General features: G+C 58.1%; 2 protein-coding genes across 11 annotated transcripts in view; one reads left to right on the top strand and one right to left on the bottom strand.

Moving 5' to 3' along the window:
- PLEKHN1 (pleckstrin homology domain containing N1) overlaps positions 1-5,592 on the top strand; it is a 13,312-nt gene extending 7,720 nt beyond the window's left edge. For 2 of the 9 annotated variants that reach the window (XM_045581207.1, XM_036436441.2), the window contains 12 exons: positions 1,168-1,314; positions 1,403-1,483; positions 1,591-1,663; positions 1,954-2,282; positions 2,386-2,466; positions 3,021-3,096; positions 3,186-3,334; positions 3,456-3,605; positions 3,773-3,913; positions 4,087-4,227; positions 4,485-4,694; positions 4,976-5,592. In XM_045581207.1, coding sequence (XP_045437163.1) covers positions 1,168-1,314; positions 1,403-1,483; positions 1,591-1,663; positions 1,954-2,282; positions 2,386-2,466; positions 3,021-3,096; positions 3,186-3,334; positions 3,456-3,605; positions 3,773-3,913; positions 4,087-4,227; positions 4,485-4,694; positions 4,976-5,194 — 1,797 coding nt within the window. In that variant the 3' untranslated portion in view covers positions 5,195-5,592. Of the gene's footprint in view, positions 1-1,167; positions 1,315-1,402; positions 1,484-1,590; positions 1,664-1,953; positions 2,283-2,385; positions 2,467-3,020; positions 3,097-3,185; positions 3,335-3,455; positions 3,606-3,757; positions 3,914-4,086; positions 4,228-4,484; positions 4,695-4,847; positions 4,897-4,975 lie in introns of all 9 variants that reach the window. The other 7 variants (XM_045581210.1, XM_036436448.2, XM_045581208.1 and 4 more) reach the window with 7 other exon arrangements.
- Positions 5,577-23,247, bottom strand: LOC118718075 (transcription factor HES-4). Of its 2 annotated transcripts, none has more exons than XM_045581199.1 (4): positions 22,850-22,962; positions 7,508-13,928; positions 6,778-6,903; positions 5,577-6,548 (listed from the first exon to the last, which is right to left on the bottom strand). In XM_045581199.1, the coding sequence occupies exons 2-4, from the start codon at positions 10,161-10,163 to the stop codon at positions 6,463-6,465; spliced, it is 2,868 nt and encodes a 955-aa protein (XP_045437155.1). In that variant the 5' UTR covers positions 10,164-13,928; positions 22,850-22,962; the 3' UTR covers positions 5,577-6,462. The 2 variants fall into 2 exon arrangements, with proteins under 2 accessions (XP_045437155.1, XP_036292371.1); XM_036436478.2 differs by lacking the exons at positions 5,577-6,548; positions 6,778-6,903; positions 7,508-13,928 and adding exons at positions 20,228-22,597; positions 22,673-22,760; positions 23,032-23,247 and having other exon boundaries at positions 22,850-22,945.

The following is a 23,247-nucleotide window of genomic DNA, read 5'->3' as shown; positions in this document are numbered from 1 at the left end:
GGGCATGGCAGCCTGGGAGGCAGCCCCTGCCAGCTCCTGGAGGAAGCATGGCCCTCCACAGAGCCCCCTCCAGCCACAGCCCTGTCTGACTCCCAGTCTGATGATCAAGCTCCCATTTGTGGAGGCCTCTCTGTGCCCCAGAATTGGCTGTGTGTGTGCTGGCAGGCACTGAACCTCCAGCACACCTCAGACCTGTCCTGGCCCGGACGATACGGCAGTGGCCAAAACAGACCAAACCCCTGTTCTCAGGGTGTTCCTATCCCTGTGACACAGAGCCAGATGGCCAGACAAATGAACACAAGGTATTATTATGAGGAAGATGAGGTTAGCACTGAGGGCTGGAGAGCGGTCAGGGGGGTTGGGAAGTTGGAGTGGCAGACAGGGTGTCACCGAAGAGGCGGCGTGAGGAGGTGAGGAGGTGGTCCCAGGCAGAGGGTCAGCAAACTGGAAGGCTCTGCGCTGGGCATGTGCCTGATGTGAGGAGGCGGCAGGGAGGGGCAGGTCCTTGACGACCCCTCAGCCATTGCCAGGCAGGAAGCCCGTCCGGCCCAGGGCTAGGCAGCATGTCTGGGCACATTTGGGCCTCCACTACGTGACGTCAGGAGATCAAGGTCACGGCTCCCTTCCAAGCTCCATGTTCACAGGCGTCACGCTGACTCAACATGGGCTGCAGAGGGGCTGGCAAACACATCAGGCAACCCCTCCCCGCTTTTTTAGAACCAGGTTAAACATTTACCAGTCAATGGAAGACTCAGGAAGACTTTTAAGTATGTATGTTTTTATTGACTTCAGAGAGGAAGAGAGAAACATCAATGATGAAAGAGAATCATTGATCGGCTGCCTCCTGCACATCCCACACTGGGGATGGAGCCCAAAATCCAAGCATGTTCCCAGACCGGAAATCAAACTATGACCTCCTGGTTCATAGGTTGATGCTCAGCCACTAAGCCACATCAGCTGGCCAACCAGACTTAGGGGCTGAATAACCAAAATAAGGGTACACAGCTTGGGAATCTCCTTTGAGTCCAAACATCACTGTCTCCACCACTGGCTGTGTGATTCCACGACTCGAAGTGAGGTGGTGTGTGCGTGTGTGTGTGTGTGTGTGTGTGTGTGTGTGTGTACTGGAGTTCAGCCCCCGCCCCCCCTGAGCGGTGCTCCTTGCAGGACCTCCCAGGCCTGGAGAGCCAGCAAGAACACCTGGACCAGCCGTTCCTGAGCGTTTTCAAGAAGGGACGGCGCAGGGTGCCTGTGAGGAACCTGGGCAAGGTTGTGCACTATGCCAAGGTCCAACTGAGATTCCAGCATAGCCAGGTGGGGGCCGGCTGGGTGGGGGTCGGATCCAGCCTGCAGCCTACCTCCCCGCTCCCCCGGTGCTCAAACAGCAGCCCTGCTCCCCCAGGATGTCAGCGACTGCTACCTGGAGCTGTTTCCTTCCCACCTCTACTTCCAGGCCCACGGTTCCGAGGGCTTCACTTTCCAGGTGAGGGAGCTGGGCACAGGGAGGAGGCTGGGGGGACAGGGAGGGAGCCCCTGAGGGGCCATGGCGCCTGGGGGTGCTCAGCCTCCGATCCTGCCGGGCTCTGGCAGGGGCTGTTACCGCTGGTGGAGCTGAGCATCTGCCCGATGGAGGGCTCCAGAGAGCATGCCTTCCAGATCACAGGTGTGTGGGCATGAGCAGTTCCGCCCAGGAGGGGGAGAGGGCTAAGGGTGCCCCCCAGGGCAGTTGAGGAGCACCTGGCTCCCTCAGAGCTCCCTCTGGCCAGACCCAAGGGCATTGGCAGGACCCTGAGTGTTGAGAGATTCTCTTTTCTTCCAATGGGCACATGGCCATGTGCCTGGCTGGGGGGAGTGCAGCAGGTCCTGGTTAGCAGCCCTGGGGTCTGTGGGAGGGTTCTGGGGAGGGGCATCTCCTGGGGGTGCCGGCCCAGCCCCCCTGCTCTCCGCCCACAGGCCCACTGCCTGCCCCCCTGTTGGTGGTCTGCCCCAGCCAGGCTGAGCTGGGCCGCTGGCTCTACCATCTGGAAAAGCAGATGGCCCTTCTGAGAGGGCTGCAGTGCTGCCACTCAGCACCCCCGCAGGTCAGTTCCGCGTACCCCAACCCCCTTTCCCAGCCCCCCTGCCTGCCTGCCCTGACCCCTGTTTCCCAGGCGCCCCCTGAAGACCAGCTCCCCTGGAGTCTGCAGCACAGGCTGACCCAGCTGCGCACCGCATGGGGTCGCCAAGCGGTGGGCAGTGCCATCTGCGCCTCGAGGGTCAAGCTGCAGCATCTGCCATCACAGGTGGGTGGGGACACGGGCTGAGGGGTGAGGGGTGAGGGAGGGTGGCAGCAGCAGGTGGGGCCAGGCCCTTGCTGCACCCCACTCTGCCCTTGACCCCCGCCAGGAGCGATGGGACCGGATCCTGGTCCTGTATTCGACTTCCCTGGCCATTTTCTCAGAGGAAGCGGACGGGCTTTGCTTTAAGGTAGGCCCTCCCACTGGAACCCGCCCCAGGGAGGCACCTGTGTGTAGGGGTGGGAGGGGGCGGCAGCTCAGGAGGAACCTGTATTTCGGGGCCAGTTGGGACAGAGCATCCTGGCCCCACCTACCAGTCTGCTGCCCTGGTCAGTCTGGTCTCAGCTCTGATGTGAGCAAGAGGGGCCCTGCCCAGGCACCTGTGTCACTGTGGAGGGTCCTTGGCCACATAACCTGGGGGTGACCATGGTCTTCAGTTGCCGAAAAGCACACATGGGGGCTCCAGTCCCCCCAACGTCCCTCCCAGTCAGCAGTGATGGAGGGGACCCATCCCCACGAGCATGTGTCTGTGTCTGTCTGCCATTGGTTGATGAGGTCCCCACCCAGAGGCCGAGAGATGCCCCTGGGGCAGATGGGGAGCCCACATCCCTCAGGGCTGTCGGCCTCGGCCTTGCCTCACCCGGCCCAGTATCCCTATCTCTGGAGGGCGAGGGGAGTGATGGGCCCAGGCAGAGCCCAAGGGTTACCCCCAGGCGAAGGCTCACCTCCCTCACTGCCCCACAGGGGGAGCTTCCACTCAGCGCCATCCACATCAACCTGGAAGAGAAGGAGAAGCAGATCCGCTCCTTCCTGATTGAAGGTGGGCTCTGACTGGGCCTGGGAGGGAGGGTGCCTGCGGCTACCGGCTCTGCCCTGGGCCTGGGGACGCTTACAGTGTCTGTGTGCCAGGCCCCCTCATCAATACCATCCGGGTGCTATGCGCCAGCTACGAGGACTACAGCCACTGGCTGCTCTGCCTGCAGACCATCTCCCACCGGGAGGGAGCGCCCCTGCTGCCCGGCCCAGAGGGCTTCCCGGGGCTGCGGGCGTCCCCCCAGGTGAGGGTCAGCAGGTCCTGGGGGGCAGTGATGAAACAGAAGGGCAGAGGGTGTGACTGGATGTGGGTCAGTGGGGAGAAGGATCCTGCCACTGGGCTTACTATCCCCTACCCACTGCCAGGTCCTGGGCAGTGGCCGAGGCTCACTCTCCTCAGATGGACAGACCAGCTGGGACTCGGGGTACCCAGCACCCCACTCTAACCGCACCAGCCGTTCCCTCCCCGAGTGCTCAGTTCCGTCCAGAGCTGGCTGCCCTGCCCAGCCTGTATCTGTGAGTGTCTGGGGGTAGGGGCAGGGGCCATGAGGTGAGCTTGTGATGGGGAGCCAGGTAGCTGCATGCACCCTCCCTCCCAGGAAGCCAACTCCTGGGGAAGGGGACTCAGAGGTTTGTGTGGGAGAGGGCCCCGGGAACCTTCTGGAAGGTCCTGTTTCCCGCAGGACCAGGCCAACCCTGGCTGGACCAGCGTCAGTGGGCAGAAGGCAGAGCTAAGACGGGGCGGCAGCAGTCGGTCACCCAGGAGCAAGGCCCGGGGTGAGCGGCCTGGCCCAGCCACTCCGCTGCACCTGGACCTGACCAAGGTGGGCCCAGACACTGACCCAGCCCTGAGCCTGGCTCTCCTCTGCCTGCACCTTCCTGGCCTCTATCTCCTGGGCCCGGAAGGTCCTGGAACCACCTAGGATCCTCTCTTGAGGAGGGAGGCCATGGAGTGGTCCGCTACTGGAACCCTGTCTCTTCTCCCTCTTGCCTGCAGCTGACCAGGCCGAGCCTGGAGGGTGGCCCGGAGACCTCAGACCACTCCCTGGAGACACCTCATTCCCCCCTCTACGCCGACCCCTACACACCACCTGCCACCTCCCACCACAAAGTCAGAGACGTCCGGGGCCTGGGTGAGGTCAGTGCCCTGCTGGGGACAGAAGGGCCAGCTGTGCCCTAGCCTGCTGCTGGGAGGCTAGACCAGTGGTCGCCAACCTTTCGGGCCTCCACGGGCCACTGGTTGGCGACAGCTGGTCTAGACTATGCCCCTCCCCCTGGGTCTGAGGTTGCCACCGCCTGAGGTTTAGAGGCAGCCTGAGGTCTGCTCAGGCGACGGGGTTGCGGGCAGGGGGCCCAGCCCAGGGCCTCAGTCACCCACCGACACTTCCCTGGCAGTTCCTCGCTGCAGTGAAGAGCTCGCTTGGACCCGAACCCTCGAGCCCGTTCCCCTCCGTGCCCGTGTCTGTGCCTCTCTCCGGCCCCAGCTCTGGAGTCGCCGGCCCCCACTTGCTCTCCAGGAAGGGAGTGCTGCAGCCCCGGGCCTCTCAGCGGCACCGGGGCTCCATCGGGGGCCGTGGGGCCCGGCCCCCAGACTCTCCTCAGCTCGTGAGTAGCCGCCCGCACCTGGGCACGGGTTCTGGGGGCCCTGGGGGCCCCCCAGGAGTAGGAGATGCAGAGCAGGATACTGGGGCAGCTCATGGGCTGGTCTCCAAGCCCTTCCCCAGGGCATGGCTCTCACACTTGTGTTTGGGTTCCCAGGTCTCTCCTCCCAGGGAAGTTTCGCCCGACCCCCCATTGCCTCCCCCAGGTGAGTGAGAGGCCCTGTCTCCTGGGGGGAGCTCGGGTGGCACTTCCTGAAGACACACACACCTCTGCTCTCCCACCAGATGGCGGACCCCCCAGGAGCTTTGACAAAATCTGGGACCAGGCTCCATCTCCCTCCCGCCAGCGGAGGCCCCGAGAAGCACCTGAGGCTGAGGGGGGACTCACGCAGTGGATCTGAGCCGCTTCTCAGGCCCACCTGCCAATGTCGACTCGGGGGGGGTTCTCCAGCAAGGCCTGGGCTTTCTTTGTGGGGCCTCCAGCCAACCACCTCCACCCGATAGCCAGTCAGGGTCTGACCCCAAGGGGCGGAGGGGCATCTCCAGAACCCTGAGCTTTGTAGGATCTGGAGGGGCTAGGGGGACAGCTTCTCCCCAGGATGCCCTGACTAGTGCCCTGAGCCACAGACGAGGGCACGATGCCCAGAGGGGCTGAGCCTTGGCCCCCAGGGAAAGAGTGAGGGAGAGGCTTGAGGGGCTTCACCTGGGAGTGGGAGAATGGAGCAGGGATGAAGGTGAAGGTCAGAGGGCTGAGGAAGTTGGGTTATGGAGAGTCAGAGTATGTGAGGTCAGAGGTCATGAGGAACCGATGTCAGCAAGGTCAGAGGTAGGAGGTTGCCCATGTGGGTGGGTGGCATTGCTCAGGAGAAAGGGACAAACGACTAAAGAAGAAAGAAGAGAAGGAGATTTTATTTGTCTGTGTCCACACGTTCTTTACTCACAGCCAGGAGGCCCTGTGGCCCCAGGACCTATGCTCACTATCTGTCTGGATCCCTTCCAGCACCCAGCTGCCCCTGCCCGCCCTTTTGCCCTCCCTTTGGCTCCTCTCAGCCCCGGGACAAGCTCAGTGTTCCATTTCTCAGCCTGACTCCATGAAACTCTGCTTGGAACCTCGTCCAGGACTCTCCCAAGGAGGGGCTCCAGGCTCTGCCCTACAGACCCCCACCCACAGGGGCCACTGGGCTCACCTTCCTGAAGCCCCTCCAAGTACCTGCTCCTTGTCTCGGGCAGCAGCCAGGAGGCCTTGGCACAGGCCCTTGGGTTCAGGTTCAAACAGGCCAAAAAGGCCCTCCAGCCCCGCCCCGCGCCTGCCCCGTCTCCAGGTGCTTGGACACCCGCTGATTTCCTGCTCCATCCTGCCTCTCACCATCTAACTGATAATCAGACCCAATACAAAGGCCCGGTTCCATGTGATTTTGGAGAAACCACAAGTAATTTCTTAGTATAAGCTCTCTCAGACTGCCTGTCTGAACTTCCAGCTTTACTGGACACTGCTTATTTGCTAATCTGGCCACCTTCCTAACCAGTTCCCTGCTGCACCCCAGCCACCCAACCTTCCCAGTCTCCCCTCCCAGGTGCGGGCACAGCCTGGGCTTCGGCCACTGGCCTGAGCCTCGGGTGGAGTCCAAAACAGCCAGGACCAAGGACGCTGGCTCCTTCTAGATGCTGCCGCGTAACACAAAGGTCAAAGGGCAAGGCCAGAGGGCAGCACCTTGGCCTGAGCACGTGTGGCCATTTCCTGGTCCTGCGACTTCCTGGGCTGAGTCTGGCTCCTAGGGGCTGGGGCTTCGGCGTCCCTGCCTCACCTGCCGGCGGAAGTAGCGGATGGCAGAGATGGTGCCGATGTTGGCCAGCAGAACTGCAAGGGAAGCAAGAGCTGCCTGGGTGCCGGCTCCTGGCCTGGTCACCACTTACACCTGCGGGGCTGGCCTCGAAGGGTGAGAGGAAGCCAGTGGGGTGAGCCGTGGGTCAGCAACGAGAGGAGCAAGGTCAGGGAAGACATTTCTGTCTCCCAAGCACCCTGACCCCTGCTGGCCCCTCCACTTGACTTCTGGGCACCACCCCCACTCCGCCCAGGGCCCTCAAACCTGTTTTCCAGGCGTCTGGGGTGTGCAGATCTGAGGTTCTCACAGCCCACGTGGCAAAGGCTACAAACACCAGGCACATGTCCTTCTGGCTGAAGGTAAACGAGGCGAGGGGACCCCAGGACTCCCCTAGGAAAGAAAAGCAGTCTGAGCTCCAGCTGCTCCCTTAGATTCGTCTATCCTGGGACATGTCCGTCTGGAGACACGTCTGTCCTGCACATGTCTGTCTGGAGACACGTCTTTCCTGCACATGTCTGTCTGGAGACATGACTAGCCTGGACATGTCTGAGTCACATTTTCCCCGTGATGCCTCTGTTCCAAGACACAGGCAGCGTGTGGCACAGCTGAGTCAGGCCAACTTGGGCCAGTTGCCTCTGGGCACCACTTCCTGTTCCTAAACTACCTTCATGAAGGAATGTGAGACCAAGTCCACCGAGTGCCCAGTGCCCTGCTGGAGGCCGGGGGCAAGGATGTCAAGTCATCTGGGCCTGAACTCAGGGTGACGGTCGTTGCACAGCCAAACCCTTGAGTGACCTGGGCTTCCCCACCTGGACTGTGTCCTGGGATGGCTAGGAACTGCTCCTTCCTTCTAAGATCCTCCTTGAGGCCTCCCCCTGGCCTAGACCAACCTCCTGGCCTGCCTCTCCCACCCCCGATATGGCTTCCTGGCTGACATCCCTGGACAGTGTGTTCCCAGGACCTGGACAGGCCATGGGGCCCACGAGACACGCACCTGCTTGCCTGAGCACCAGGTCGAGCTGCTCTATGGCCGCTGGGCTGGGCTCCAGTGCAGGGCCAGGCTGCACCTCCTGGGGCCCCGTTGTGGGGGCCTCCTGGGCCTGCAGCTGGAGGAGGGCAGCGGGCCCCAGCACGTCTTCCAGCTTGTCCTCTCCAAGGAAGTGTTCATAGGCCTCCGGGAAGGAGATGGGCTCGGGGTCTCCGGGCAGAGGGGCTGGCACAGGCTTGGCCTCTGGGGCTGGGGCCGGGGAGTGGCCCCCCCGGGGCCCAGACCTCTTGGCTCGGCTGTCCCGGAAGAAGAACTCACACACTTCTGGCCACTGCATTTGGCCCTCGCCAGCCTCTGCCTCCTCCTCAGCCTCTTCATCCACCTCCTCAATGGTGTCACAAAAAAAGAACTCGTAGGCCTCAGGGACAGTCACAGCAAAACAGCTTTTATACCCAGGCCCCCCCGAGCCAAAGGCGGCAGGGGGGGGCAGGTGCTTCAGGATCCGAGGCTGGGGAAGCCTGGGCCCAACCGCCACTGCATCCCAAGCTCCAGGCCCCCCACGGCCCCCTGCGGCCATCCTGGGGGCCGAGGGCCCAGCTGTGGCTGGTGAGAGGGGGCGCGTGGCCTCCTCTGACCCTGGCTCCTGGGGGCTGGGCTCAGACACAGAGAACCGCACTTTCTTCTTCCTGCCTGGGACAGGCCCTGGGGGGGGCGCCCCCGAGGGGTGTCCAGGGGCACCTTCGGAGGGCCCCCCTCTGGGCTTTTCTTGGCGCCCTCCTGAAGATCCCACTGAGCCCAAATCCAACTTGGCCTGTGGGGCGCCCTTGGCCTCCATTGTGTCAGGCCTGTTCTGGGGGATGGGGGCCAGGGTGGAAGCACCCACATCAGACTCTGCCTTGGAGGCAGGTGCAGATGAGTCCACCTGCGGCTTGACCTTTCTGCCCGGTGGGGTCAGGGCCACATCCAGTCTAGACTCACAGGTGGGTATAGATGGAGCCGTGTCAGGATGAGGCTCGCAGGCAGGTGCAGACAGAGCCTTGTCAGGATGAGGCTTGGAAAGGGGTGTAGACAGAGCCATGTTAGAATGAGGCTCGCAGGCAGGTGCAGACAGAGCCGTGTTAGAATGAGGCTTGGAGGTGGGTGTAGACAGAGCCATATCAGGATGAGGCTTGGAGGCGGGTGTAGATGGAGCCATGTTAGAATGAGGCTCGCAGGCAGGTGTAGACGGAGCCATATCAGGATGAGGCTTGGAGGCGGGTGTAGAAGGAACCGTGTCAGGATGAGGCTCACAGGAGGGTATAGACGGAGCCTTGTCAGGATGAGGCTTGGAGGCAGGTGTAGACAGAGCCGTGGTAGAATGAGGCTTGGAGGTGGGTGTAGACAGAGCCGTGTTAGAATGAGGCTCGCAGGCAGGTGTAGACGGAGCCTTGTCAGGATGAGGCTTGGAGGTGGGTGCAGACGGAGCCTTGTCAGGATGAGGCTTGGAGGCAGGTGTAGACAGAGCCGTGTTAGAATGAGGCTCGCAGGCGGGTGTAGACGGAGCTGTGTCAGGATGAGGCTTGGAGGTGGGTGTAGACGGAGCCATATCAGGATGAGGTTTGGAGATGGGTGCAGACGGAGCCATATCAGGATGAGGCTTGGAGATGGGTGCAGACGGAGCCATATCAGGATGAGGCTTGGAGGCAGGTGTAGACAGAGCCGTGGTAGAATGAGTTTTGGAGTTGGGTGTAGACAGAACTGGGTCTGACTTAGCCATTAAGAAATCTGGACCAGGTTCTGGGGCAGGTGTGGCCACGGCGAGTGGCCCAGCTCCAGGGGTCATGCTGAGTGGGTCCGTACCTTGCTCAGTCGTGAGGACAGGTGTAGACAAATCCAGTCCCGGCCAGGCCACCTGCTCGGAGGCCCCTGCAGACTCCAGGCCCCGCTCGTCCTGCCCGGCTCCTGCTGTCGGCTCGGCCGACCCAGCTGAAGGGCCCTGCCCCCCGGACCCAGCTGGGCCTCGGCCCTCCTTGGGCCTGGCCTCAGGGAGCAGCGGGGAGCCCAGCGGGGAGGTGGGAGCAGAGCCCGCGGCACTCAAGCGCCCACCCCCCTTGGCACCAGCAGCGCGCCTCTTCTTTCTGCTGGGGCTTCGGGCTAGGGCTCCAGGGCTGCTGGGGGGCCTCTGGGGCAGAGGGCTGCGGCCTGGGGACTCAGGGCTTGGAGGAGGCTCACCAGGGGGTCGAGGGGCAGGGTCCCGGGGGGCTGGCCCCTGCAGAAGCCTCTGCATCTCGTCTTTGGAAGGCACTAGCCCTTGGAGGGACACGCTCTGGCTGGGAGAGGCGGCGCCCAAGCTGAGGGACGGCCGGGGTTCTGACTGTGCTGACGTGCTGGGCATCTGCTGACCGGCCCCCAGGGCCAGGGTGGGCTCCTGCCAAGACCTGCTGACCAGCTGCTTCGTGGCCGCCCGGTCCTCCTCCTCGAAGCCAGGCCAGCCACTCCCCCCGAGCAGGGGCCGAGGCCCAGGGGGACTGCTTCCGCTGCTGTCCCCTTGGTCAATGTCACTGGACAGCAGCTCATCCCCAGAGGCCAGGCTAGCCTGCAGGAGGCCACACTCCTCGGCGGTGGCTGAGAACTCAGCCCAGTCCTGGTCACTCAGCTGGACACTGTACTGGAAGTTCTCCATCTCGGGCAGCAGGGCCGGGGTCTTCACCCCCTGCCTGTCTGCCAGCACCTCTCTGCCCTGGCTCAGCACTGGGCTGGCATCTCCAACCTGCAGGCCAGCAGAGCAGGATGCAGACGGCAGCTGGCTGCTTCCTCCAGGTCCAAACAGCTACAGCCCCACCGTCTCTGCTTCCAAACTGACCCCCTGTGGCAACTCTCCGACACGTGGTCACATTCCTTCCACCAAACGCGCTCTGGATCAGTGAGGGGCACGAAGAAGTAGGATCCTCGTGTGTAGATTTTTCAACCCCAGAAGTGGCTTTCCTTCACGTCTCCAAGCATCTCCTGCTCAGCTGGGTCGGCCTTACCCTCCAACTTTCCTCTGGACAGGCCGGCGTGGCTGTGGGGAGTCCTGGACTGTCCCAGCATGCCCCAGGTGGCACTTGGCCATGGGGGCGGGGCCACAATATCCAGCAGGTGACCAGCCTTGGGTGATGACCTTCCCCTAGCCTTGGCTGGGACAGGCTGCTGGGCTTCCTCTGAGCGCACGCTGGTCACGCCGATGCTGGCCAGAGTGCTCGTGGGTCCCCAGCAAGAGCCTAGGGAGGAGGCCCCAGAACAGAAAGGAGCTCCTGCCCCCTCGGTCATCCTTAGGGTCTGTGTCCCCGACAAGGATGCGCCCCTCCCCCTGCCCGTCTCCGTGACCCAAGGTGACCCTGGCTGGAGCGTCTCCAACCCCTCAACCCCTGAGGACTGCCCTTCTGTCTCTGCGGTGGAGACGCTGGACCCCAGGCACTGAGGTGGCTGCCTGACCCTGAACCTCACCCTCCTCTCTAGCTCTAGGGAAGGTCCCTGGGGGCTGTCTGCCTCGGGGACCCCTCAGGGCGGGAACGAGGGGCTGCTGTTGCCGTACCTGAGACCCCGCAGCAGCCAAGCAGCAGCGCTGGGCGTCTAAGCTGCCTGTCCCTGGCCTGGTGCTGGCTCGCCATGCAGCCCCACCCCCACAGCCAAAAATACCCATCCCAGGGTCACATGTCTCCAGCCTGCCAGCAGGGCCCAGGCCACAAATAGATGGCATTTGAGGGGCCTCCAGCTACGTGAGGGACACCTTCCTGGTCAGGTCGGACTCTGGCCAGAGAATGCTGACCAGCAATCAGCACGTGGCTTTTCTTTGCCTGGCTGAAAGCTGCTCCTTCTTCTTAAAGGGACCCCACTGCTGGGGGACTTTTTCCGCCTCCCATTCCCCCACCCTCTGTCCCCCCCCAGGCCAGTCCAGAACCTCTGAGTCTTAGGGCTTTGTCCTAATGCATGTGGGGAATGGAGGGATTAGAGTGACACGGTGGGAAATGATGGATTCCAGAATGTTCCTCCAGGTCCTCTGGAGGTGATTGGTGCAGACACCTCCCCCGCAGCACTACCCATCCTGTGGGGAATGTGGGGGACGTGTGGAGTTGTTGAAGGCTTCCAGTTGGAGGGCACCCCAAATGGGCATGGCCCCTGGGCCCCTGGAGAGGTCAGGAAGGAAAAGGGGGTCACTACTACCAGCATCTTCCCACATAGGCTCCTGGGGATGGGACCCCAGACAGGGGTGCAGGAAAGGTCATCAGATGCCACCACCCCAGGTGAGCCAGTCCCCAGGAGCGGGGCGGGGTGACATGCCTCTGACACAGCTGGTGAGCAGCAGGTCCTGCCAGGACCCCCCTGAGCACTTTGCCAATCACTGTCCACCCTGAGGGACACCTTCCTGGTGGGTCGGGGGTGCCAGGAGGACCCTCTTTCACAGGAGAGTTGGGTATGGCACAGAGAGGGTAAGCCACACAGCCAGCGAGTGGCAGAGTTGGGTCCCAAAGCCCCTGCTGTGGGCCGGGCTCCTGACCTTCTGGGCTTGGGGCTGTGCTGCCTTCCCCTGGGCAGGTCACTGAGAGCACAGGAGGGAGCAGCAGGCAGACAGCATGTGGGCACCCAGGGAAGACCATTCCCAACAGCCCACGTCATGGGACGGAAACCCTGTGAGGCCGAGGGACAGGCCTGGGGGAGCGGACAGGGGGGACAGCGGGGACAGCAGGACTGAGCTGCGAGGGCAACAGTGGAGACATTGCAAGGATGCGCCAGAATGGGCATTGAGTGTCGGCAAACGATTCCATGTGACAGGTGTTCAGGAAGCACTCCAGGGAACAAATGGCGTGGCCACTGCCAGACGCCTCACGGGAAGGCTCTGTGCTCCTGGGCAGGTGAGCCTGGCCCGGGAAGGTCACCCTCCGAGCCCGTCCACACCTGTGTCTCCTTGGGGCTCCTTCCTGGTCACACAGAGCTCTGCACCAGGTCCAGGCGTGGGGATTTCGCACACCAATTTCAGTGCATCCTGGCGCTGCCTGCCTGCCATAGAGACTCAGATCCCAGCTTAAGGGCTTTGTCCCACAAGGCTGCCCCTTGGACTCCAGGCCCCGGACATCTGTCTGACTTGGCACAAATCAGAGGTTCCCATGGCTGCTGCCCCTTGGATTGGGCTCCGTAGCTGGAGTGGCTCATAGAACTCAGGGAAACACCCACATTTGCCAGCTGATTATAAATAGATGTGACAATGGACACAGATGATCACGGATGGAAGTGATGCGTTGGGCGTGGCAAGTGGAAGGGGCAGGGCTTCCGTGTCCTGAGTGCCACCAACCAGCAGCTGCCCTTCCCACTCACTCCAGCCCCCCGGGTAGACAGCAGACTACCCGGGGCCGGTCGGTCATTCACTCTGGGTTCAGCCTGTCCCCGCTCTCGGGAATGCAGGGCTCACCAGAGCTGCTCACGGGACCAGATTCTGCTGGTGCTCCTGCCATCCAGGACATGACAGGGTTTCCAGAGCTCGGGGCCAGAAACTGGGGCAGAGACCAGTCTGTACAAAGTGTGTTATCTCACGGTCATTTCTTTCCCTATCCCTGGAGCTGGGGACTGGGGGCTGGGCCGTCAGGGCCTGCCAGGCGCTCACCAAAAAGCGTATCCTGGGCTGAGGCTTGGGTTGCTTTCCATTTGCAGCTAATAATCAACAGCAATGTGGTGACTAGCCAGGAATATCCTTTTGGCAAACGTGTGTCCATGGTTTTGTAGAGTGCATGGTCAGAGGCGGTGGGCCTGCTAGCGGTCCTCCTGGGGGGGTCCTGCATTCACCAGGGACTAGACAGTCTGGGACGGTGTGCCCACACCTGCCTCCTCTGGGCACACACCTCCTCGATAGCAGTAAGGCTCTGGCCATCCAAAGCGTCTCCTCAGGGCTTTCGCCACTCTCTAGGCCTTTTCCTTACTCATTTGTGGGAGCTTTCACACACTTTGGATATGCATCTTATTAAATGTTTGCACTTTGATTATCTCTCTGTCTCACTTTTTCAGTTTCTTCACGATGCCTTTGGATGAACAGAAATTTATTTTACTTTATTTTGGATGAACAGCAACTTAAAGGGATAAAATTCAAATTTTAGCACAGTCCAAATTGTCCACAGTTTCCTTGGTGGTGATCACTTTTCTGTCCCCTTGAGTTCCCTGCCTACCCCAAAGCCTTGCAGGTGTGGAGAAGGTGGCTTGTTCCCTTTTAAAGCATCACTACCTTACCTCTCCCATCGGACCTGCGACCCAGCGGGTGCTGAAGCCCCCCAGGATGGTGGGTGATGGAGTGTCCTGTCCCTTTGTTTCTTGTGGACACCCAGGGCCGGGTCTCACTCTGTGCACACACATATGTGGACTGCATGTCCAGGCAAACATGGGCTCCCACCAGGGGAGCGCTCTCTGACAACTGCTGGCGGCCCTGGAAGGAGAGAATACAGGATCACAGGAGGCAGGGAGGCTGGCTCCGAGCTCTGAGGAGTGCGGTGGGCAAGGTTGGAGGCCATGCAAGGAGAAGGCCTTTTGAAAACCAGCTGTTCGGAGACCTGCTTGGCCCCGGGGAGGTCTGGCCGCAAGGAAAACAGGAGAGCTACCGCAGGTCATTGGGACACTGACACAGCTCCTCCATGGAGGCTTTCTCTGCGGAGACCAGCACCTGGGCGGGAGGGAGCGATTCTGTGGATGGAACACAAAGCCACAGTGGGAAGCAGTATCAGAAAGAGGCAGTGAACGGCAGCCTGCGCTACCCCTGGCGGCCACCAGAGGACACAAGACTCCCACGGGAAGCCCGCAGAGCACTGTGGGGTAGGGGGTGGGAGAGGGCTGTACACTTCTGGGGTGCCACGCCCCCCTTTTGAAGGTTTGTAGCCCCTGTGAGACTGTAAATACCCCAAAACAAGAGCCAGCTTTCAATGAGCAGCTATTCCATGCCGGACACTCTTAAATGCTTTCCACAGATTACGGGCTTTTTACTTTAAAAATGGTAATCATTTTAATGAGGTATAATATATACACGACAAACTTCACATATTTAAAGTGTAAAATCCGCTGCGATTCGGCAGGTATACACCCAGGAAGCCCTCACCTCGATCCACAGAGTGAAGGGCCCATCATCCCTGAAGGTTCCTCTGCCTGGAACCGCCTCCCCTGGGAATTTTATGCAAATGGGTCAGGCGTTTGTTCCCTCCCATGACAAGAAGACTCGTCTGGTGTCTGTCACTCGGCATAATTATTTTGCGATCCGTACACACCAGTGTGCACATCCATAGGTGTACTTATTTTTTTTATTTATTTATTTTTTTAAATATATTTTACTGATTTTGTACAGAGAGGAAGGGAGATAGAGAGTTAGAAACATTGATGAGAGAGAGTCATCGATCAGCTGCCTCTTGCACACCCCCCACTGGGGATATGCCCGCAACCAAGGTACATGCCCTTGACCGGAATCGAACCCGGGACCCTTCAGTCCCCAAGCCGACGCTCTATCCATTGAGCCAAACCGGTCTCGGCCATAGGTGTACTTTTTAATGTGGAGTGTCCCGTTGTTGGCTACACTGTTGGTATTTCCGTTCACCCGCTGATGGACCTCTGAGTTATCTCTGGTCTGGGAATAGTCTATATAAAGCTGTGTCTGGGTCTTGGGTAGAGGTGGGCTTCCATTTCTCTTGGGTAAAAACGTAAGATGGGGTCACAGGGCAAGAATACCCTTCACTTTCTAAGAAAGTGCTAGACTGTCTTCCAATAGGATTAGCTGTCACTCCCAGCAACAGTGTGTGAGGCACATCCTCGATGGCAGGCGTGGCCAGTCTTCTGTCATCAGTACACGTCCAGGTGCCTCACTGGCTGGGACCTGAACTTCCTTGCTGACTAGTGATGCGGAGTACGCCTTCATGTTTAGTTTTGCTTCTGCCATAAGTTTCTTCTGTACGATGACTCAGATCTCTTGCCCATTTTCTTAACTGGGTGAGTTCTTTTCTTCTTGCTGACTCCTGAGAGATCTTTGAATCTTCTTCATCAGATGTGTGATTTGCAAATGTTTCCTGCTACTCTATGGCTTATCTTTTCTTTTTCTTTTTTTTTTAATATATTTTATTGATTTTTTACAGAGAGGAAGGGAGAGAGATAGAGAGCTAGAAATGTCGACGAGAGAGAAACATCAACCAGCTGCCTCTTGCACACCCCCTACTGGGGATGTGCCCACAACCAATGCACATGCCCTTGAATGGAATCGAACCTGGGACCTTTCAGTCCGCAGACCAATGCTCTATCCACTGAGCCAGACCGGTTTCGGCTCTTTTTCTTTTTAATTGATTTAATTGATTTTTTTACAGAGAGGAAGGGAGAGGGATAGCTAGAAACATCTATGAGATAGAGACATCGATCAGCTGCCTCCAGCACACCCCCTATTGGGGATGTGCCTGCAGCCAAAGTACATGCCCTTGACTGGAATTGAACCTGGGACCCTTCAGTCTGCAGGCCGACGCTCTATCCACTGAGCCAATCTGGCTTCGGCATCTTTTCATTTTCTTAACAATGTCCCTTGAGGAGCAGAAGTTAAAAATTTATCGGTGCCCCAGCCAGCATGGCTCAATGGTTGAGTGTCAGCCTATCAACCTGGGTCGACCCAGGTTGCGGGCTTGACCCCCAGTGTGCTGTGTGCAGGAGACAGCTGATTGATGATTCTCTCTCATCATTGATGTTTCTAACTCTCTCTCCCTTCCTCTATGAAATCAATAAAAATATATATTTTTAAATTTATCCATTTTTCTTCCGTGGATTTTTTTTTTCTTTATCAGATCTAGGAAATCATTGCCTAACCAACGGTCACAAAAATGTTTTAAGTTTTCTCAAGAAAGTTTTATAGTTTCGGGTTTTGCATTCAGAACTATGATTTGTTTTGAGTTCATCTGTGCCTATAGTGTGAGGCATGGTGATTTTATTTGCATATAGATGACTACTTGGTCCAATGATTGAAAACACTCTTAGTTCTCCAGGGAATTACCTTTGCACCTTTGTTGATGATTAACCAACTGCATAGGGAGGGGTGGGTCTACTTACAGAGTTCTAAGGGATAGTTTTCATTTTTAGTACTTTAAAGATGTTCCACCGTCTCCTCACATGCATTTTTCCAACAAGAAATCTGCCGTCGCCAAAACCGGTTTGGCTCAACGGATAGAGCATCGGCTTGGGGACTGAAGGACCCTGGTTCGATTCCGGTCAAGGGCATGTACCTTGGTTGTGGGCATATTCCCAGTGGGGGGTGTGCGAGAGGCAGCTGATCGATGACTCTCTCTCATCGATGTTTCTAACTCTCTATCTCTCCCCTTTCCTCTCTGTACAAAATCAATAAAATATATTAAAAATAAATAAATAAAATAGAAATCTGCCGTCATTTTATCTTTGTCCCTCTGTGTATAACGCTTCTTTTTTCTCTAGCAGCTCTTAGAACTTTCTCTCTATGGCTATTTCTGTAGGGAGGAGGTCAGCAGGTTTATCAATACATGGTTCGCACATCATACAACCCATCTATTTAAAGTAAATGATAAATGGTATTTAGTTGTGCAGCCATTATTGTAATCAAATTTAGAACATTTCCATCACTCCCCATTCCCCTCAACCTCCCCCCAGCTCCAGGAAATCACTGATCTAGTTTCTGTCAATTCACATATTCTAAACATGTCAGATAAAAGGGATCATACAATATGTGGTCTTATGTGACCGGTTTCTTTCACTGAGCATAGTATTCTCCAGGTTCATCCATGTTGTATGTAGCATGTTTCAGTACTTCATACCTTTTTATTGTCAAATAACATTCATTTGCATGGCTATACACACTTATTTATCCATTCAGTTTGTCAGATGACAGACATTTGGATTATGTTGACTTCTTGGCTATTGTGAATAACTAGTGGCCCAGTGCATGAATTCATGCACATTGACAAAATTAATTAGAAGAAATATTTTAATATTGCTATTCATCCTTTCTCTATAATAGCAGTATCAAGAGATGAAATTAGTAAAATGTACATGAAAATAAATATAAATTGATTAATAAAAAACAATAACATGATATAACAACAAATATTTTCCATTAAAATTTTACTGTCAGAATCTTCATTTATCATTAATTTTTTAAAATATATCAGGTATTCTGGAAAATTTATGTCATTTGGACAAACTTTGCCTTTGCTACAACATTGAGTAAATTTTTCATCTGGATGGTTTTTCACTGGAGAAATTTAGGGATAGGCAACATTGACGTGTGACAGTCATTCCACCAGAATGTGTTTGATAATTGCACCCTCATTTACCTCATTTTCGCTATGAAGGCACTTCCTACCAGTATTGGTAGTACTTGTCGAGGACTGTTCTTCAGACATATTCTGTCTACGATGTCGCTTTCTTTCTGCTTCAGAGGTATGTTGTGCCAATAGTTGGTCTTCAGATACATTCTGTCAATGTCACTGGCTTCAGCTTCACAGCTACGTTGTAGCAATAGTTGACCTTTTTAATAATCTTGCACCATGGCGTTGGATGCTATTTGGTGGATAGTTACTCTGGGGTGGTGGTGGGGCCTGTGTCCCACTTGGGGGAAGCTGAGTGTTGCTTTGTCAGCTCCTGCATTGAGTGTCTGCCTCCTGGTGGTCAGTGCATGTCATAGTGACCAGTCATTCCGGTCCATCAGCACATTAAGCTTTTATTATATAAAATACTGCACATGCTTTTCTGTGCACATTTGTTTTCATTTACTGTGGGTCCAGGCCCAGGAATGGAATTTCTGGGGCACATGGTAACCCTACAGTTAATCTTTTAGGAACTTCCAGACTTTTTCTAAAGTGGCTGCACCTAACCCATGGACACAGACAATAGGGTGGTGAAGGCCTGGGGTGGGTGGGGGCAGGCTGGAGGAGGTGGGGGAAGGGACATATATAATTCTTTCAACAATATTTATTTTAAAAAATTAAGTGGCTGCACCATTATACTTAAAAAAAATTTTTTTTAATGATATTCAGAAAGGAAGGGAGAGGGAGAGAAACATCAATGATGAGAATCACCTAGCATGCCCCACACTGGGGGCCAAGCCCACAACCCAAGCATGTGCCCAGACCAGGAATCAAACCATGACCTCCTGGTTCATAGCTGATGTTCAACCACTGAGCCACACTGGTCAGTCCCATTCTACATTCTTCCCAAAAACATGTTTCAATTTCTCCACAAGCTCCTAACATTTATTACTGTCTCTTTAATTATAGCAATCTTAGTGTGAAGCGGCATCTCTTTGTGGTTTTAAATTTCCCTGATGGACAATGATGCTGAGCACCTTTTCATGTGCTTACTGTCTGTTCAGATTCTTCATGCATCTTTAAGTGGTTTTTAAAATCTTGTTTATTATTGTTGAGTTGAGTTGGTAACCCTGGCTACCAGGCTGCAGACGGGTCTTTGTGTCGTGGACATGTTTGTGGCTGTGCTGTCTTCATTTGACGCCTGAGGCCTGTGCACCCTCAACCCGTTCCAATTGAGGGTGCTCCACCAGTTACTGCCATAGAAACGCCCCCAGCCCTTCTTGGACGCACAGGGGTGGCATGAGCTGTTGCTGCTCAGCACCCAGGTGGCAGGGGCTGCATCCACCATCGAGGCTCACTTCGAACCCGCTTCCAGATCGAAGTCAGGCCAAGCCCCCCTGTGTCTGACTGTCTGTCTGCAGGGCTGTGTCTCTTCCCACTCGCACTCAGTCCTCCCCCACAGTCCCATCCTTGCAAGAGCTCAGCAGGGGTCATCCTGGCTGGCCATGGGCATGTGTTTATTGCTATCATTATTTACATTTATCTTAGATTTTATATAAAATTTCTTGTTACCAATTTAGCATAACAGATTAACCTAAATTATTAATGACCAGCATTCATTCTCCATTCAGTGTCTGAAGGCCAGGGGCTCCGGGATTCTGGCTCAGGGACTCCCAGGAGCAGCCCTGACTGTCGCTGCAACTGGGGCTTGTCTGAGGGCTGGCTGGTGCCAGAGGACCTGCCACTGAGCCGACTGTCGTGGCAGTGACTGCAGGTCTCGAGGCCACTCTGGGTTGCCTTCTTCACAGCAAAGCACAGCAGTTCTCCCCAGAGTGAACGCTGTCAGTCAGACAGACAGACAGAGCGCAGGCAGCACCTGCAACCTTATCCTGAAGAGACAGTCCGTCATTTCTGCAGGAGCTGAATACCAGGAGGAGGTCACTGGGGGCCTCGGGGAGACTGCAAGCCCAGGACGGATTCTTTGCCCAACAAGAGTGCACCCCAGGAGGGTGAACCCCCCGGGGCTCCAGGGGGCAGAGATGGACAGGACAGCCCAGCCCAGCTTTGGGGAGCAAATGTCCCCTCGGAAGGGAGGAAGTTGGTGGTGCCTGAAGAGAATCGGCACCACAGTGGGGGTTGCTCCAGCCTGTCCCCCATCGAAAATCTCCTGGGCTTGCTGAAACCGGTTTGGCCCAGTGGATAGAGCTTCGGCCTGCGGACTGAAGGGTCCCAGGTTTGATTCCAGCTAAAGGGCATGTACCTTGGTTGTGGGGTGTGTGGAAGAGGCAGCTGATCGATGATTCTCTCATCAATGTTTCTAACTCTCTATCCCTCTCTCTTTCCCTCTGTAAAAAAATCAATAAAAAAAAAATATTTTTTTTTTTAAAAGAAAATCTCCTGGGCTGGTTCTTTCTCCTGAGCTCACACCTATGAGTTGCTGTCACTGTCTGGTCTCCAAGCCCTGGCCCTACAGGCAGACAGACATACGGAAAGGGACTGACAGGCTCCAGCACCCAGAGCAGGCAGATCGGCTGACAGTGCACATTAACTCAGCAAACATTTATTGACCCACAGCCCTTGCAGGAACCAGCTGGAAGGAGGCCAAAGACACTGGAGAACAAGACGCTGCCTGCCATGGAGGGGAGTGACTAAGAGCACATAGCAGCTCCCCAGAAGGAGTTCTGGTCCCTCCCTGGCCCTCCACATGCCAGGCCTGAAAAGGTGTTTCATCACTACTTAGCAGGAAGTGTCTGCAAGACAAAAACCAAGATAAAAATAGCCGGTGGGAGACAGACCCTGGTAGGGACAGCACTCCATGGTTCAGGCTCCAGCTCCCACCACAGGTTGGCCGCAGCTCCCCACTGGCCTAGGCAGGTGTCCAGGCTGGCGGGGTTGAGGGGAGGGCTTCCTTCCACAGCTGGAGTCCAGGGTGCTGTTTCAGAGAGCCAGCTGCCCTCAGTTGTCAGAAAGGGACAGCCTGAGGCAGGCCTGGGACAGCCTTGGTGCTGCCCTCTCCCCAGGCCCTCACCATGGGGCCGCCTCAGCTCAGTCTGCTTCTCAGACCTTCCTAACCAAACTAGGATGACTACCTTCCCCAAACTTCCTAACTTCAGCTTTCATGCAAATTAACCGATTAAGTCAGTGTGGACTGAGTGGTTCCAAGTGATGAGCTCAGCTCTGAGCAGGCCCTGACTTTCCCCTACCCACTGAGGCTGCACACCCCAAACTCCCTGAGCTCCCCTCCCCCAGTACAGACCCTCTGCAACCCTCCTACTCAGGAGGGCCTCCCAGGCCTACTGAGTGTGTGTGTGTGTGTGTGTGTGTGTGTGTGTGTGTGTCCACACCACTGCCACCATCCTAAGCCACTGACCCAGGCCCTGACTCTCAGGGACACGAGTGCAGAGCAGTCAGAGAGCAGGGAGGACTGGCCTGGTGGGGACTAGAAGATTCCCCGCCAGGGGGCACCGATGTGGGAGCCTTGAAGGAGGGGCAGGCCAGCCTCAGACAGTGACTCACGCTCCTCCTGGATAGGCCCCGGCCAGCCGGGCGGGCAGGCAGGCAGGCAACCATCTGAAATGAATCTTGGCTCCGCCCCAGGCACTTCCAGTCTCGGCTAAGTACCTGGGACCACCCCCTCATTGCACATGGAGCTCAGGCCCCAGCAGACTCCTGGCCCAGTGTCCAACGCCACCTAGCGTCGCAATCTTGTATTGCAGCGCTGACGCACGCAGTTGGACACTTACTCAGGATGAACCCCCCAGTCCTTTCTCACTGTGTGTGTGTGTGTGTGTGTGTGTGTGTGGTGGGGTGGTCCCAGGGCAAGGCCAGGCACACAGCAGGATTGGACTTTGGTGGGAGCGCACTCCCTGAGCCCCGGACTAAGTGCTTGTGCCAGCCTCACTGCAGTTGCCTGCCCCGGACACTCAGATGCCCTCTCCAGCTGGTCCCCACTGCTGGGGAGACTGGCCTGGGGCGCGGTTCACGGAGGGGACAGAAGGTAAACGTGAGAACAAAGCAGGAGGTGGACCAGGCGCCTTAAAAATATTGCCCAGTGACTGGACTGGCGCTTCCCAACACTGGGGTGTGTTCTGGAAAACGTGATGACTGTCGCCTTCAGCCTGAGCCTCCTGCAGACTTCACACCCCCCTCCCACCCCAAGACGGACCGCTGACTCCCACACAAGTGCGGGCCCAGGAGGCCCCGGGGCGCACCAGTCAGGAGGGCGGGGCCTGGGAAAGGGCGGGGCCTGCGAAGGGGGCGGGACCCGCACGGAGCTTGGCCGCTGAGCGCTGGTGCCACACGCGCTGCCCGACTAGATCCTCCCCAGAAAAGACAGAACAAACACAAAACTCTCACTGCAGCCGCTGGAGATAAATATCCCCGTTACAGCCTCAGCAAAGCCGCGGCTCGAGACGGGACGCTCACCGCAGCCACGGCCTCCAGGGCGCACTGCGGCCCTGCAGCCCCGCCGAGGGGGCGGCGCGGGGCGCACGGGTCAGGCCCGGCAGGAGCGGCGGCGCCAAGGCCGGTTCGGGGCGCAGCGGGGGGAAGGGGCCATCGAAGCCCGGCAGCGGCGGGTGGCCCACGTAGACCTCTGGCGTGGGGCCCTCCGAAGCGGGGGCCGGGGGCGCGGAGCGGCTCGGCGGCCCCATGTGGCCCAGGCAGGCCGCCAGGTGGCCGAGCAGGCGGGAGCGCACGTCGGCCGGGATGTCCTCGCAGGCGGCCAGGAAGCGGTGCACCTCGGCCAGGCACTCGCTGAAGCCGGCGCGGTACTTGCTCAGGACGGCGGCGTCGGCGCGCGGCGCGGCTGGAGGCAGCGGGACAGGCGGTGGTTCGCCGGGCGGCCCCGCGCACCGCCCCTCCCGCTCCCACCGCGGCTCACCTGCCGCCGGCCCGCGCCGCAGGCTCCGCAGGTGCCTCACGGTCATCTCCAGGATGTCCGCCTTCTCCAGCTTCGAGTGGCGGGCGCTCTGGGGGCGGAGCCGGTGTGAACGGCTGCACCCGCAGTGCCCCGACGCAGGTCCGCGCCCCGGACCCCATCTCGCTCCTCCCGACTCACCTCCTTCCTCAGCGCGTCCAGGAGCAGGGCCTTGAGCTGGGCGAGGCTCTCGTTTATTCGCGCTCGGCGCCGCTTCTCCATGACCGGCTTGGAGGACTGCAGGTCGGGCCGTGGGCCGTGGCTGAGTCCCGTGTCCATCCGTCCCCCCAGGCGCCTCCCGCCCAGGCCCGACCCGGTCCCACCTTCCGGTGCGCGGCCGCATCCCGGAGCCGGCTTGGGGTTCGGCTGGCGCTGGCGAGCGCGGCTGCCCGCGGCGAGGTCCCCGGCCTCCCCGGCGTGTCCGCCGGCATGGCGAGCCGTGCGCCCCGGGGCCGGCGGGCGCGGCGCCCCGTCCTGTCCTGCAGCTCCAGGCCCGGCGGCCGCTTCCAGCTATTTCAGGAAGCGCCCCCCGCGGCGTG

Source organism: Pipistrellus kuhlii, unplaced genomic scaffold, assembly GCF_014108245.1.
Source record: "Pipistrellus kuhlii isolate mPipKuh1 unplaced genomic scaffold, mPipKuh1.p scaffold_m20_p_137, whole genome shotgun sequence".
Classification (NCBI taxonomy): domain Eukaryota; kingdom Metazoa; phylum Chordata; class Mammalia; order Chiroptera; family Vespertilionidae; genus Pipistrellus; species Pipistrellus kuhlii.
The sequence above is the reverse complement of the archived record's forward strand: the minus strand, read 5'-3'. Positions and strand labels throughout refer to the sequence as shown.

Coding starts and splice junctions, on each gene's coding strand:
- LOC118718075 (XM_045581199.1), bottom strand. CDS start 10,163: ATGGAGAACTTCCAGTACAGTGTCCAGCTGAGTGACCAGGACTGGGCT. Junction 6,904..7,507: donor CCTGGTGCTCAGGCAAGCAG/GTGCGTGTCTCG, acceptor TTTCTTTCCTAG/GGGAGTCCTGGGGTCCCCTC. Junction 6,549..6,777: donor CCCAGACGCCTGGAAAACAG/GTTTGAGGGCCC, acceptor CTTCCCTTGCAG/TTCTGCTGGCCAACATCGGC.